Raw genomic sequence first — 16,115 nt, forward strand, 5'->3', positions numbered from 1 at the left:
GCTGGGCTATTTCTGGGACTGCATTCAGTGACATCTATGTTGCTCCCAGCAGTGGAGTGAGTGCATCCTCTTGTTTTGTACTCCTGGCATGAGTGACTTGGGCAATGTGAAAGTGACTTGCATTTAATAGGTGAGAGAAGTTCGGGCATGTGAATGCTAAGAAAAGGAAAGCCCAGAGCAATTGCTTGTAAGATCAGCAAGCAATAGGGGAAGGAGCTCTAGGAATGGTGTTTGCTGGGTCTTCTCTAGTAGGTCATTTGTAGACAGACAAGTGTCAATAGTGAATTACTGCAACCTGGGCATGTTTGTGGACTTGAAATGAGTGTAGAGGATTCCCTGCTGGAAGATCGAATTTTTGGCTCTGTCCCTTTCTCCCTCTCTTTGTGTCGCACTCCTTGTCTCACACACGCCTCCATGCCTGCACCCCCCACTCTGGCTTTTGGTTGATATCTGCCCAATATCTGGTTTTCATTTCTCCTAAACAGTAGTTTATGTAGTTTATGACTGTGCCAGCCTGAATTCACTTCATACCATATGATCTTGGAGACTGCACAGCACTAAACCTGACTAACACATTGGATGGAAGATCACATACAAATTCCAGATACTTTGGCACAAACTGAGGTTTCCTGGCCGCTGTCTGATCACAGAAGCTAGTAACATATATTAGTCAGCCCATCATATTACTGCTGCTACCAGACCAGAATAAAAAAAAAACCCTAACTCCTCTGCAGTCTTCATTTATTTTTAGACTGACAAAATGCAGCCATCTCTGATCTTTAGCACTGTAATATGAAAAAAGATTGATTCTTTCATATACAGCTATTCAATTAAGCTCTCTGCTAACAGGCTTTGATGGATCAGGCAGCGAGGCAATCTAGGAGGAAGAAAGCTCTTTGTGATCACACCTGTCAGTGTTCAACACTAATATCTTCACTGTCCGTATTCTGATTTAAACTACTTTTTTTATTTTTAGTTTTTTTTTTTTCTTTCAGTGGTTATTTCTGGCTTACAACTTCTGAATAGGCTTCTTAGTATTTTCTTCCTGGAGTTTATATCTGCCTGAAGAGTGATCTGCCAAATTTGCTGTAGTATTACGTGTAGTATCTGATAATCTGTATTTAGTAAATAATATTCTACACACTGTATCATCTTGGTTACTGTAGCAAAACATTTCTCCATGCCAAACAGAGATATGATCATCAAGCTCCTTCTGGGGCTTAATTTCATTTTGGGGCCAGGATTCATCCAAGACTCACTGTAAATATCACGTAAGTCTGGCATCAGGACTGCCTGTCTGATTGAGAGCAAAGTCGTCAGGAGACTAGTTCCAAAAAAGAGCTGAGACTGAAGCATTTTGTTGTATGACCTGGATGGTGGAGTGAAATGCATTCCACAACTGACAGAAAGTAGAAAGGAAAGCCAGCACGTGATACTCCCTTCACTAGACTCAGAGGAATATACTGAATGCCAGAATGTGTGGCAAACCCATTTAGTACAATTCCAGTGTGTTCCCGTCTTCTCTATTCTCAGAACCAAGTTGACTGTTCCTCGGCTGGTTGCAGATTCTGAATTGATACATGGCTAAAGATCCCACATAATATATGAGGGGTTTAAAATCTCTGCTTTTTCCCATGTGCTCTTGTGTGAGGGAAGCAGCTTCTGAAGTGCTGATATTTATCTGTCCACATGGATTGGAGAGGAGTGCGTGTGTGAAGGCAGGATGGATAGGGAGAGGTTTCACAATTCAGTGGAAAGTAGCAGATGTTGGGCTAATACAGAACCTACTGCTGAGAGTAACAGACAGCACAAATTGCTTTCTGTGGTGTGACAGAAAAGTGGGTGAAATCTGAGACTTTCTCTTGCATGACCTCATTTTCCTTCAGCCCATGACAGTCAAGGAATAAATAGTAGATAAATATGTCTTTGACTGGGGTTGCCGTTAGGAAACAGCTTCTTTCTGTAGTAAAAGAGAAAAGATCAAGTAAAGGTAAAAAAATAGCATGTTTGGAAATCTTCTGAGCTAGTTATACTTTTTGGACAAACTTACTTTTATGTCAGGAACTTTTAGGATTCAGAAAGTTTTTTGCCAATATACTATGGTCAAGAAATATTTTTGCTGGGATACACATAAAAAACAAACGCATATAGGATAAAGATCTAGTTGAATTAACTTAATTCACAAATACTAACACAAATTTATTGCAAGCTTTGTGTAAGCTAGGTCTTACTGTGATATCTGCAATGAACAATTGCATAATTTCTTTGTTTTTCAGTATAAATTGAGATGCATTTAGCAAAACTGAAAGTTCTGTGCCAATGAAGAGCTAAGCCATTTTACCTGCCTTTAAGTACTTTTATATCTCTGTTGATGTAGGTCTTTTAATGGAAATGTTAGTGATAAAAACTTTTGAATGGAAAATGTATTATTTATTTTCAAGACACAGCTAAAACTTGGAATCACTTTCATGGTTTTATCTCTTTTCATTTCAAGTGCCTCTAAGTCCACCAGCAAATTTGAGATTTTCTGACGTTGGACACAGTAGTGCTAAGCTAACATGGGATCCTGCTTCCAAAAATGTAAATGGCTATCGCATCATGTATGTTAAAACAGATGGAACAGAAACCAATGAGGTAAATTATTAGCACCTCTTTTTCCTTAACCAATCTCAAACCTCCCCAAACTTCTGTAATTATTAAGGATAATGTTTATAAAGAAAAATTACAAGCTTACAAGCTGTAAAAAAAGATTCACTAGAGAATTCTGCAGCTTGGTGCAAAGAAGAGTTTGTTGGTATTGGATATATGTGTTTGTGGGGGACAGTACTCTGAACTTCTTACATGTCAGAACAGTCATTTGCTGGGGCACTACTGAAGGAAACTACTCAAGTGAACAATGGTCTGTACGAGCATGATCTTGACTAAATGTATGGTATGCAAATATTTATTCTTGGTTCAGTTCAGATTATAAGTCTTTTGATGTATCATGTCATGGACTCAAGCTTATTCAAAAAGACTGAAGGCTTCATCACATTTCCTTAACATTTATTGCTCTAATTATATATTGAAAACTCTCTTCCTAGAAAAAGGATTTGGCTTGAACAGAGTGCTGAGATGATACCAAGTTGTTCTAACTTACACTCTTGCATTTAATAATTTGCTTATGCAGTATTTAGTAATGACTTGTTATTGAAGGTGTTTTATAATACCTTTTAGCAGCATAAATTCTGTGATACAATGAAAAATGTGGTGGAATGATTAATACAGAAATATTAATGCAGAAATCTGAAAAAATACAGAAATTTTAAAGAGTGGGTTTGATTATGAAAACAGTCCAGATCCCTTACAAAATAAGTTGTCATGGATAACTTAGACCTCAAATAAAAAAAAGTCTTTAATAGTAGTTATCTGTGATTATGTTTCTTTTGGGACATATCTGGCCTTTCATCCATATGAGATGGAATATTTGTATTGAACCTGAAGAAACAGTTGGCAGCTTTGGAGGGGAGCATACCAGTGCAATGTTTTGTGTCTTTTGTGTCTTCTAGGTCCCTTAAAACTTAAATTAGAAATCATTTGACCTCTTCCTATTGATTACCCTTAATATAGATAATATGCCTGATTGTACTCCTCACAGTGGTATTTGAACATCTCAGGCTCCCGATACTTATGCTTTTTATTGCAAGTGAATGTTCAGTTCACTTTTCCTTTGCGTCTGTTCAAAGAGCAGGTGGCATTTTTTTGTTTGCTCTGCATTGGTAGCACTTCCTCTGTGGTGCTGAGCTACATGACACTGAATAGTTGGACAGATAAGCTGTTTATACAGCTTTGAGTTTTATGTCCCTGGCAGAGTCAGTTAACTGCATCCTGGGGAGAGACCAGGTGTAACTGTCATGTTGTCTCTTGGCAAATGTTAAACGTCACGGTTTATGCAGTCTTTGTCCATGATAAGGGATTGGATTTAATAGCTCAAAAAGTCATCAGTGCTGATGCTAGCTAGAGTTAGGCTACCAAGTCTGAATTTTCCTTTTCCATGGTTTGTCATAAGCAAAATTTTCCTTTTCTGTAGTTTGTCTATTTTAACTGATTTTGTCAGCTCTTATGGCCCTGAGTTGCTACTAGTTTCACAGAATTTCTCTACTGATTACATGACATTCTCTTTCTGTATGATTATTACCCAGCAGAATTTCAGACACTGATAATGTATTGTGTGGTCAATATCTATTGCAAGTTATGCTTTCTCTAGGTGGAAGTTGGTCGTGTTTCAACCCATACTCTGAAAAGTTTGGCACCCCTTACAGAGTATACTGTTGCAATTTTCTCCCTGTATGATGAAGGACAATCTGAACCGCTTACTGGCAGCTTTACCACGAGTAAGTATTGCTGAGCTTTTGAAGGCTTTCCAAGAAGAAATTTTATACTCTCTTACGTTATTGGAAAGTAAGATTAGTTACAGCAAGTGTCTCTGGCTGTGAATTCAGATATATGGAATACTTTCTGTTATTTTCATTGGTGTTTTTGGCTTCTTTGCTCCCTTATTGTGGAGTCAATTGCCTCTTTACTCACATGAGTAATCTCTTGACATCATGAAAACATCTCCACAGCATTCTGAAGCGTTATTCAGTGTGATGGTATTTGTATCTCCAGCTGAAGTTTAATGAGTTTTGAATCATACATTTAACCAGTGAACTATTTAGGCACTAAAGGGTAGAACCTTATATACGTACAGATGAACTACATCAAAAGGAGAAAATATAAGGCATTTAAGGTTCCTGTAGTTTGTATAGCATAGTTATAGTTTCTGTAACTGTAGTTCTGCATCAAACAAACAGCCAATGACACATATTAATGCTTTCCAACATAACAATGGGAAGAGAAAGACTTTGAGGGAGGAAAGAGAAAGATGAGGTGAAAGAGGAAGGAACAAGATAGGTATGGAACAGAGGTTGATACTCACATGCAAAGTGCAAATGGAAATAGACACAGAGTCCAAAAAAGGGCAGAGATTGGGACTTTGCTTTGAGATGGAAGGAAAGAGCATGGTGCATAGAGCTCTGAGCAAAGGAGAGGGACTGAGGGTTGAATGCAGCTCCATCAGTGAAGAGAGGACAAGGAGGTTTGTCCAGTTAGAATAGGTAGAGTCTACTCCCCTTCCCAAACTACAGACCCACTTCCCTAAGTACAAGTAACTGTGTAAAGAATTCTCTAGTACCTTTGTTGCCTACCTCTCATGTTATACTCTTTTTTACAAACTGCAGGTAAAATGGTATGTGTCTAACATTGCCATCTATGGAAGTCTCTGAGAATAATTTACTCACACTTTTCTTTTGTCTAATATTTTGCAGAAAGAGTTCCAGCTCCCCAGCATTTGGAAATTGATGAAGCATCAACAGATAGTTTTAGGGTCAGCTGGAAGCCCACCTCATCAAATATTGCTTTTTACAGATTGGCATGGATTCCTTTGGATGGGGGGGAATCTGAAGAGGTAAATTGCCTTAATTTTCTGAGGGGGTGAAAAGGAAGAGCAAATTCCATTCTAATGACACCTATGCTGCAACTTTTGCCATTTAAATATGTCCAGCTGATTTACAAAGAACTCTGCCCCTCTGCAAAGCTCTCTAAACAAAAATCAAACCAATATTCCAGTTTCGTTTTGAAGAGGAAGTGAGGAAAGAAGAGATCTTTTGTGAATGATCAATCTTATCTGTAATGTTCCAACTGCCACAGAACTAGCATTGTTGTTTGATGTCACTTCAGTTTTCAGACGTTCATGTTCTTCACTTTGCTGTAAAAATGGTGGCAGTAGCTGAGCAAGAGTAGCATAAAGCTCAAAATTTGTCTAATGTGCTTGCCACAGTAAAGTTGCCTGTGAAGCCTTAGTTATGTAATGTTACAAAGGGAAAAGTTTACAGACAGTAAATTTATTATATTGTTCCTTTATTCCTCTTTTACAGTTCTGTCTCTTTTTCCCCCTCATGCTGTATCTTTTGCTTTAAGCCCTTGTGTGTCTCATCCATAGTGCCCTTTTCATCAGATGGAATTTTTAAATGATTTTTCATCCCTTTAGCTTTTCCTTTTTTATTATCTTTTTCCAAATAGAAGAAAACAGACACTTTCTCTCACTTTCCCAAATTTTCATAGTCTACCTCATTTCCTCTTTCCCTTTCCTTCTTTATTTACTCATCATTTTGGCTTCTTTTGTACTTTTCAGTATTTAATGACTCTCAAACATCTTGCTCTCTTGGCATCAGCAATGTGAGAAGAGGCCACATCTGCAAACTGTTTATCTGGGTACAGAACTCAGGGGGAAAGATGACATTTCCCACCTGGCCCTAGGTCTCATGCATTGTTTTGTCATCCATTAGGGCAGAAAGCAGTCGATTTAGCTTAGATTATGTGTCATTTTTTTCTGTAAATTTAACTTAGCCTAATTTTTTCCTCCCTTTTACCTAGTGAGAGGTATTCATGCAAGAAAGAAAGAAATTAGAGGATTGAGCAGGGAAAAGAAGGAGTTGGCAGATGAGTGAGTGGACATAGGTCATTCTCTAGCACTTTCTTCTGCAGTAGATGAACTGATTTGTTTCTATTTAAGTTCCAGTGAGTAGCTGCCAGTGAACCCCTTTAAGACATGTGCTTTTTAAAGTGAAATTCAAGGTATCTATGTTCTTTGAGTGTGAGAATAAATTATTAAGAAATATTTGAACTGCTAAGGTTCCACTTCTTCATTGTATTCACTATGAACTGCTGGAGGCCCTAATATTTTAGCATGTTGAAATATTAAAAACGCCCAAGCTGCCTTCTTGTTCTCCTTGCATGACCTCTCTAATGGGGTCAGGTCTAGGATAGCACAATACCTCCGGGCTGTTCCCTCTTTAAGCTTCTTTCCCAGCTAAGTGATCAGTCATGCAGAGAAACAACATGCACTCCCTCTGTCTTTATTCCAAGACCCAACTTGCCAATTAGCTGAGTGGGGTCAGGGGGTGGTGGTGAATTACACACCTCTCAGTTCACTTCACCCACACTGCTGATGGGTAAGGAGGGTTCAGTGGGGTGTTAGCACTAAAGAGCCAGAATAAATTTAAGAGTGACCTTTACAGTAGAGAATGCATGCTGTTATACTTGTGTGCTTTTTTCTGGTTTTTGTCCTGCCCACTTGAAAGTTCAGCACTTTGTGATGGTTTTTTGTGGGCTACATTGGCAGGGAGTGGAGGGTGATGCTTCAGAAAGTATGCCAAAATTAAGTGTGAGACAGTAACAATGTATAGATATTTTATAAATATTTGATACACAACTAGAGGCTCTGGGGAGTTGAAAAGGAAGGCATTGCCTGTATCTACTTAGTATACAGCTAATTTCACTCAAAGCTTGTTCCTGAAATTTTCCTGAGAAAATCTGTGCCAGAAAGTGCGCAGCATGGGATGCCTGATTCATTACTTGATAGTTGTAGAAGGCATGGCCCCAACTCATTTCTTTCTGCTTTTGATTTTTGTATTTGAGTTCCGAAGGTCTGATCTCAAATTGTGTTATGGGTCCCTTTTCCCCAGGACCAACTCAGGAAATCTCCTGTGGTAGTTAAAAGAATGAAGTGGGATTCACTGTTTCTGCTAACCACTGCGGTAGATTGCAGCACATATCTATTGTTTGATTTTCGTTATAAATCTAACTTTGATGTTGTGTATATAGTGACCACCTTTAAAAACTTGGCAGTGTTAACCTAGAAAAAGGCTGTTTTATTGGAGTATCTGTCTGCATAACCTAAAAACTATTCCCAAAACTGGTCAGCCCATTTTGCCAGAATTACTGCTCAGGCTCCTAAAGCACTCTGCTTTATAGTCCCTTGTGCTCCAGCTCCTCCCCATCTGTTGATATCTTCAAATAAAATAAAGGAAACACAAAAAAATCCGAAGTGATTAACCTTCTGCTTACAGTTAACATTGCACATGTGAATCTTCTGCTGCTGTCAAAGGTAGAAATAAGGAAAATTACTATTTAACACTTCACACCATATAGCAAACTTCTCATCAGGACATCTCTCCTAATCTCCAAGTCTGCAGCAGATATTCTTTCAAGTTGCATTCAGAAATGTGGAATCATAACTGGGATTACAGTTCTGGTATAGAAACAGCATTTTGTAAGGCTGTGGAGATGCTGAATGCATTTGTCGTAACAGTGCTTGAATGGTGTGAATGAAAGTTAATCTACCTTTTTATATTGCTTTAATTGATAACTGTTTTGAATTGTAGTAATTTTTCAAAAAAAAAAGCATGTGTTCAGCTTTAGCAATTAGTTAGTTAGTTGTGGGTGAAAGCATGAGACTATACATTTAAAATATTCTTAAGTGTTTTTTTCCCAGATGTACTCTGTGATACTTTTTATTTCAATATGGCTAATAAATTTTTTGGGCAGATCTGAGTGTAGATATAATTTATTTTAAAGGAGAATTAATTTTCCTTCCTTCATTTTAGTCAGTTAATGTAAATGAATCAAATGCAGAACTGATGTTCTTTAATCTTGCTGTGTTACTTAGGTTGTCATAAATGGAGATGCAGACAGTCACGTTATAGAGGGTTTGTTGCCCGACACAGAATATGAAGTTTCTTTACTGGCAGTTTTTGATGATGAAACTGAAAGTGAAGTTGTTGCTGTTCTGGGAGCTACATGTAAGACAAACTCTTGATTGTAATTTTTAAAGATGTTTAAGTGATTTAGATTTGATGCTTATAGCTTATATATAAAATATGGTTAGCTTTGGGTAGCTATAATATTGAAGAATGTGGTGGTTTAGCACCAGGGCTTTGCTGACTGTATTTTTTGCTTTTCTTGTTTAATATTATGTGGAGATGGCTTTGAATCAAAATGGTGGTTTGGCTCTCTGTCTGACCTGTGGTATTAATAACCTTTGGAGCTGGGTAGATATTGTTCCATCTTACATTTCAATATTTAGTCTTTGAACAAAGTTCCTTATGAGAAGATATATAAGATTTTGGAAGAGATTTGTGTTAAATGTTTTAAAGTAAATAATTTACAGGAAGTTCACTTAAGATGTTTGGAATTTTCAGTATTTTTTTACTTTTATTATTTATGTAATTTTTTACTTTTTTTATTTATGTAATTTATACTCACTGGTGTATTCACTCTTGCCTGAAATAATGGTCCAAAACAGCTTACATAGGCATCCTGTGACATAAATATGACAGTAACAAAGATAAAATTTGACAGTCATGTACAGTGTATTTTATGGTTTATAATCAAAACAGTGGCCAGTATTTCAGGAAGATTGTTCTATTCTCTTTTTATGGATAATGACTTGGTTAAGTAAACAGCTGTATTTCTTATGTATAAGTTCAAAAATTTATTTGATTTTCAGCAACTTAATAGCAGGCCTAATCTTGAACCTTCTATTAAGCAAGAGCCCTTACCCATTGAAATTATGCTAATGTTGCCCAGTGTTGCTGAGTGTACTTTCTGTTTTTTACTTGGACAGAAATAAAACACTCTGAAAAAATTTTCAATTTAATTAATCTGACAACCTTAATAAATGGTCAAGGTGGAAATTCAGCCAGAAATCTGGGAAAATATATGCATTGTTACTTAATTGTAGAGTTTATAATTGTGTCTTATCTGTAGATCTAAGTGCTAATCCTGCAAATATATGGGCCTAAAGTAACCTAAATGAATAATTCCCTTGTAGTCTCTGAAATGCCTGAAGCGTGGGGAATACTTGTATGTGTGAGCAAATAGTTTCATTGTCATAGTTAGAAATACAAGAAAAATACTGTGACTTCCATGTCTTGTTGAATTGTTAGTGAGCTGAGTACTGTTTTTCAGTTGCAAGTTCTACCAGAATGCCTTCCACAGCGACTACTACCAGTGCCACAACCTCTGAGCCCACCACAGCAGGTAAGCAGAGCAACTGCCAGCAGTTTAAATGCTGAGTGCACAGCACTGAGGCTCCCCACAGGCACCACTAGGTCTGGGAGCAGAGAGCTGTGATACTGCTGAGGAGCTGATAACCCCACTTTCTGATGGGAAGGGACACCACTTCTCCTGCACCACCCTTCTGTGTGTGGACAACTTCCTGCACCTGCCACGTGTGGATGAGGAGCCAACCCATCACACAGTGTAGGGACTCTGAATGATACCAGTGGTATTATGTAGGAGTACACAGATTAATTTGGAAAATTAAGATAGAATTTATCTTTCCCTTTATAAATATGAGCTTGGAAACTCTTCAGAATTTAGTTTTGGGTGTTCTGTTTCTTTTCCCTGGAATTAGACTGACCTTTAAGGAATAATGTTTCTGGATTATTTATCTTCTGAAGCGTTGTAGTTTTGATTATTCTAAAGCTCCATAATCCAAGTAAGATAAACAAAGCAGATAGGATAATATATGTTAATGGCAGTATGGAATAACTTATTTGAATAAGTGCTTACAATTTTTATGTTATTAAACCCAAGTATGACTGAAGTGTATGGGTTTGCCCCATGAAGGACCTGCAGACCCACCATGACTGCAGCAGAGCTTGCAGCTACTTGTTGATAATTAGCACAATATCTAAATTATTTCAAATCTAAAAATAGAGTTGAGAAAATATTAATTAAATATTTTTGGACTTAGTTTTTCGAACAGGAATCAGAAACCTTGTTATAGATGATGAAACAACCTCAAGTCTGAGGGTGACGTGGGACATTTCAGATTATAGTGTCCAGCAGTTCAGAGTGACCTATCTCACTGCGAAGGGTGACCGTTCTGAGGAAGCGGTAAGAATGGTCTGTATGGCTTTTGTAATTGCCTTCATAAGCTTGTTTAATAATTGCTAGGATGTGATCTGTTCTTATATGACACTTTTGTTGCAATTAGTAAAGGATCTGTGTTTGGTATTACTGTGAGATTGAACTTCAAAGTTCTAATTGTATAGCACCTGCTGCACTGCAGGTAGCAGCAGTCAAATGTAAGATCAGGGCCCAGTCACACAGTTGGTTAATGAAGTCACAGTTAAAAGACAGGCTGGCTGTCCTCTTTTTCCTGTATTTTTAAAATTTGTCCAAGTTTGGTTTTTTATCGTTTTATGTTTAATTTTATTTTTTATTCCTAGGCCTTTTTCTCTCTTGTTTAAGTGACACTTAAATATTTGTACAGGACAGTCCTAAGTAATTTTGGTTTTCCTTCAGCAGTTTTACTCCTTCCTGAAGTGTCTTATGTTATGCTAAAGCAATGTAATTAAAGTTCAAATGCAGAGTTTTCATACTTCTAGTTGACCTGAGCATGTCACAGTAAGGACAGCACTTTTTAACCTAAGCGCCTAAGAATATTTGCTCTTTTTCTAATACCATGTGATGGTCAAAATTGAAGTTGTCCTGCACAGAAAAAGCTTCTGGTCATCTAGACTTTGGAAAATATTTGAAAGAATGAAGATTCCTGCAGGTACTCTTTTGAGCATATAGGAAACAAACAAACAAACAAACAAAACCACAAACAAACGAACCAACAAGAAGCCCTAGCTGTATTATTTTAAGATTTCACAAATTTTGAGATACTTTCCGAATTCTGTGAGACCAAGTGCCTCTTTAAATTATTTTTAAATTGGGGAAATATTAGTTTTGCAGTGCTTGGTTTCCACTAAAACTAAGTTATAAAATTTTGGGATGGCTCTATGTAGATACATTTAAAAGATTAAACTGTATATTTTTCAAGGTTATTTTCTTAGTAAATAGCTCAGTATGCAAAAGTACTCTGCACATCATTCTCCCTCTGTGTCTGCCATGTGAACTCACTTCTGTTGATATAACAGTTATGTCAAAAATATGGGCTATTCTTTTTGATGTCTAGCAGCTGACATTTTTAGCCCTATATCAGAATATATCAATAAAAATATTAAAAGGAGTTAGTTGAATATCTTTTTTTCCTAGGAAAATATGAATCAGTTTTTTACATTTTGATTTCATTCATCTTTTATGAGACCCTGCTGGAAACTTACTTTTTAGCCATCTTTCAACTATAATCTGAAAATGAGTTTTCAATGCAGTGGTGTCCCTTTGGACTGGGAAACATGCTTTATGAATTTACCTTGACTATATGTTAGTATAGTATATAATATGGTGGAAAACTTGCACAGTGTAATGGCACAAATTGTACTGTTCTTCTGAGAATAACCCAAAATTTCTGAAATTCAGATCTCAGATTTACTGTTTCAACTCTCGAGTTCAGTTGGATGGTATAAATGTCATTCTGTTCCAGTGTTCAATGACTGTTATTTAAAATTAAATTAAAACTGTAGGAAAGATATTCAAATTGTGGCTATCAGAAGGATATTAGACCTGATTGAAAACCTCATTAAAGAAAATTATATAACTATATGATTGGGTAGGTACTTGGCTCTAATTCTACAAAATATTTAATTTTAAGTACACTCCCAAGTCTTATTATCTTTGGTTACCATTCAGCAAACAGATTAACCCTGTTTCATCTTTGAAATTAATCACATGCCTAAATACTTTACTGAATAAGGAATTATGTAAGATTATACTTAAAATTAAGCACACTTTAAATGGAAGGAATGCATTTTATCATGTGGCTTCAAGCACCTGAGAGGTGCAACACAGATGTCAATAAAACAACACAGATGTTCAGTTTTTAGGGGACTCCTTATATGTTTAAGTACATATTTTAAGCAGAACCCAAAGGTTTTGTGGAATTTGGGCTTAAATGTACTATAGCGTGACGGTTCTGTGGTGAATGCTTAAGTTTTTTGGCTCTGATTTCAGTGATATAAGTTTCAGTTATGCCTCCCTTTCCATAAAAATATTAATAAGTTTTATAATTCTTTATGCAATTGGCTGAAAATCAGGGACGAGAAAATGTAATAGAATACAGAAAGGTCAAGCCCTAAATTGCATATATGTTCTTGGGTGTGCTGTACATACTGGAAAGATGAAATTTTTTCTCTTCCTTAAAGCCAGAAGTGTTTCTCACTGCTGAAAACTGTATTGGTCTGCAGGAGGTCTCTGATTTGCACATGTGGAAAGGAGAGAGTTCTCAATGCTTGCATCCTCTACCCTAAAAAACCAAAAAAGTTGGGGCTTTTTTTCAGAAACTTGGTTTGTATTTTTTGAGTTTACATATGGAAGAGGGACATCTTTTATGCATATGTATTTAGATGGTTTAAGTCCAGTTTTGATCAAAGAATGAAGCACTTCTTTGACAAATCTCAACACCTGTGTGAACTAGATAAATTTCCTTCTTTGTATCACTTGCCAAAATTAGATGTAGTTTGAATGTATCCTGGAGTGTTGAAACTGGTGAGACCTTTCTTTTCTTGTGTATGTGCTTCAAAACTTTGCCATCATCACATTCATCAGTCTTCTTTGAAACAGCAAAATACTTTTATAGACTTAGTTTCTGCTTTTCCCCCTGAGATTAATGGGCTTAAGGTTCTCTCAACTTCTTGCCAAATATGTGCAGTTGCTGGCTCAGGGGATAGATTCACACTTCACTGTGAATTCACTGTCACTTCCAACAGCATCACTTCAGAGCACAGGTGTCGGTGCAGGAAACACAGGACTAGTTTCTCTTTTTTATCATGCCCACTCCAGGTGCTCCCACTCAGGTGGCTCCCACTCAGGCTTTGGAGTCTCTCTGAGATTAAAATTTTACTGACAATTTAAGTGATTGCAAGGCTTTGCTTGGCACCTCTACCACCACTATTGTGACACTGGTTTTTGAGGCTCTGGCTAAATACTATATTCTATTGAAGAGTTTTAGAAGTAGCTGCTTATGGGGAAACCTTTTGCTGTGCTTAATTCACTGAGTTGAAACATTTACTCTAGAACACCAAAAGCTGCCTGGAGGAATTTCTAGAGCTTCTCTACTTCTACCAGGTTTTCTGGTTGGACTTGTGTTGCAGATCTTCCATATTTCACAGCAGTTTGCGATCCTCTTGTACTTGTGGGATGTATTCCTACTCCTAGATATCTGCCTTCATTTGCTTGTTCCCAGACTAGATGAAGATGAGACAAACATGTTTTATTCCTGCTTGCTCAGTTCAGTGCTTCCCAATCTCATGAACTGATTTTCCTTCCTTCCAGGGAAGGAGAATTTTCTGTCTCCAAAGAACATAACAATCAACCTTTATTAATGTGCATAGCTTCAGAAAATCTAGAAATGTCATAGAATAAATAAAAATAGAGGATATATTTTGTCTGTACAGTAAAATTGTTGCAGTACTAACTATCCATGTAGTATATGGTTTATGGAGCTGTAGTGGCTCATAGGTTTTTTATAAAATGGTATTATCACATAGGCACATTCTCCTTTTTATTTTGGTTGGGTACAACAGTAGATCTGTTAAAGGATGGATAATGTAATTATTTTATTTTACTGTAGAACATCAAGAATATTTGAAAATGCAAGTATACAGCAATGCTAGTGGAATGAAGTGTCAGAGATGATGTAAGATAAAAAAGCTTTTTGGCTCCAGTCATTAAGTTTGGTTGTTTCTGCTTTTTCTGACCCTTCAGGTAATGGTGCCTGGGAGACAAAATACTCTTCTACTTCACCCTCTGCTGCCTGATACAGAATACAAAGTTACCATAACTCCCATCTATGCCGATGGGGAAGGAGTCAGTGTCTCAGCTCCTGGCAAAACTCGTAAGTACAAACTTTCTGCTTGTCTTTGGCCAGGATATGCATGAAAAAAGGCTTGCTCTTGTTACCTTTTTTCATTGGCTGTAGTAATGTATTTTAGTATAAATGTGGGCTTATTTTGCATGATTTATAGGTCTTGAACGTTATATAAATCTCAGTTGATTGATTTATAAACAATGGGTTTCTTCTAACTAACAAGTTATATTTTATATTCAAATACTGTGAGTTTGCAGAAAGCTTTTGAGTAATAAAGCTGGTAAGTCCTTGATAACTAACCCACCAAGGACAAGCAAACTGATACAGAAAATAAACAATGCCTGCTGAGATGATATCAAACCAACAATTGTACAGTTAGCTTTTCTTTTGTGTGAGATCATTATTTCCTAAAGGTCATTAGAAATGCTGCTGAAGTTCTTATAAAAGTGATTGCATTATTTCTAGAGATCTGACCAAGTACCAAACGATTACTCAGATGTAGTTTTAGTTTCCTCTCTACTGGATATTGAAAAAACCATTTCATTATGCACTACTAGTCATGATAGTATAATTTTATTGAATTATTCTCCTAATTTACGTAATTTCTGCCTAAATTGAAGTGCTATTTGTGCAGAGACTTAAATCAGTTATAAATCATTCCTTTGATTCCATTTGATGCGGTTAAGTTTTCAAAAGAGCATGATTTATGCATTAAAAACTTGGATTGGAAGAAACTATGCAATATATAATTATCTCTATTTTACATTTTTACCAAAAAGATATATATTTTTTTAAATGTACTGACAAAGTTTGTAATTAATTTAAAAAATCATTATTGACCCAAGTTTGTAATTAATCCATTGAGGTAATTCAAAGGATGACTTTGATTAAAGGTTTCACTCTGGTAATTTTACCTGTAAATCTGAGAGTACTGGCTATCACTTTTTTTTTTCCATGTCTTGATTTTTCTGTATGTGCTTCTATGAGATAAACTTGTAAAAGGCCATTTTGGTTTCCTTTTAGTACCCCTGTCTGCTCCTAGAAATTTGCGTGTCTCAGATGAATGGTACAACAGATTACGCATCAGTTGGGATGCCCCACCATCAACAACCATGGGTTACAGAGTTGTCTACAAACCTATCAACAGTGAGTTTTTAAACTGATTTTTTTTGGTGGTTGCTTCTGACTGTACAAGGTCTTGACATCACCTTTTGCTGAATAATTTTGTACTTAAATCTATCAGTTACAGATACAGCCTTGAAAGTGCCATTTACTTAGGTGTCTTGAGTTTTGGATATGAAAGTTTCATAGTCACAGAATGATGCAGGTTAGGGGAGATCTCTGGAGATCATCTGGTCCAATTCCCTGAACAAAACAGTGCCAGCTTGGAACAGGTTTTTCTGAACTTTATCCAGTGGAGTTTGTAATATCTCCAAGGACAGAGATTTTAAAACTGCTCTATGCATCTCTTCCAGTTTTTTACTACTGTTACTGT

General features: G+C 36.6%; 1 protein-coding gene across 1 annotated transcript in view; it reads left to right on the forward strand.

Annotated features, from left to right (window-relative positions):
• The window catches only part of COL14A1 (collagen type XIV alpha 1 chain), a 116,374-nt gene that overhangs the window by 47,825 nt on the left and 52,434 nt on the right, over positions 1-16,115 (forward strand). Inside the window, exons 14-21 of the mRNA XM_051778456.1 lie at positions 2,495-2,634; positions 4,247-4,373; positions 5,346-5,485; positions 8,528-8,660; positions 9,829-9,900; positions 10,619-10,761; positions 14,518-14,647; positions 15,644-15,766. Coding sequence (XP_051634416.1) covers positions 2,495-2,634; positions 4,247-4,373; positions 5,346-5,485; positions 8,528-8,660; positions 9,829-9,900; positions 10,619-10,761; positions 14,518-14,647; positions 15,644-15,766 — 1,008 coding nt within the window. The remainder of the gene's footprint in view (positions 1-2,494; positions 2,635-4,246; positions 4,374-5,345; positions 5,486-8,527; positions 8,661-9,828; positions 9,901-10,618; positions 10,762-14,517; positions 14,648-15,643; positions 15,767-16,115) is intronic.

Source organism: Manacus candei, unplaced genomic scaffold, assembly GCF_025592945.1.
Source record: "Manacus candei isolate 608988 ecotype Guabito, Panama unplaced genomic scaffold, ASM2559294v1 h1tg000013l, whole genome shotgun sequence".
Lineage (NCBI taxonomy): Eukaryota > Metazoa > Chordata > Aves > Passeriformes > Pipridae > Manacus > Manacus candei.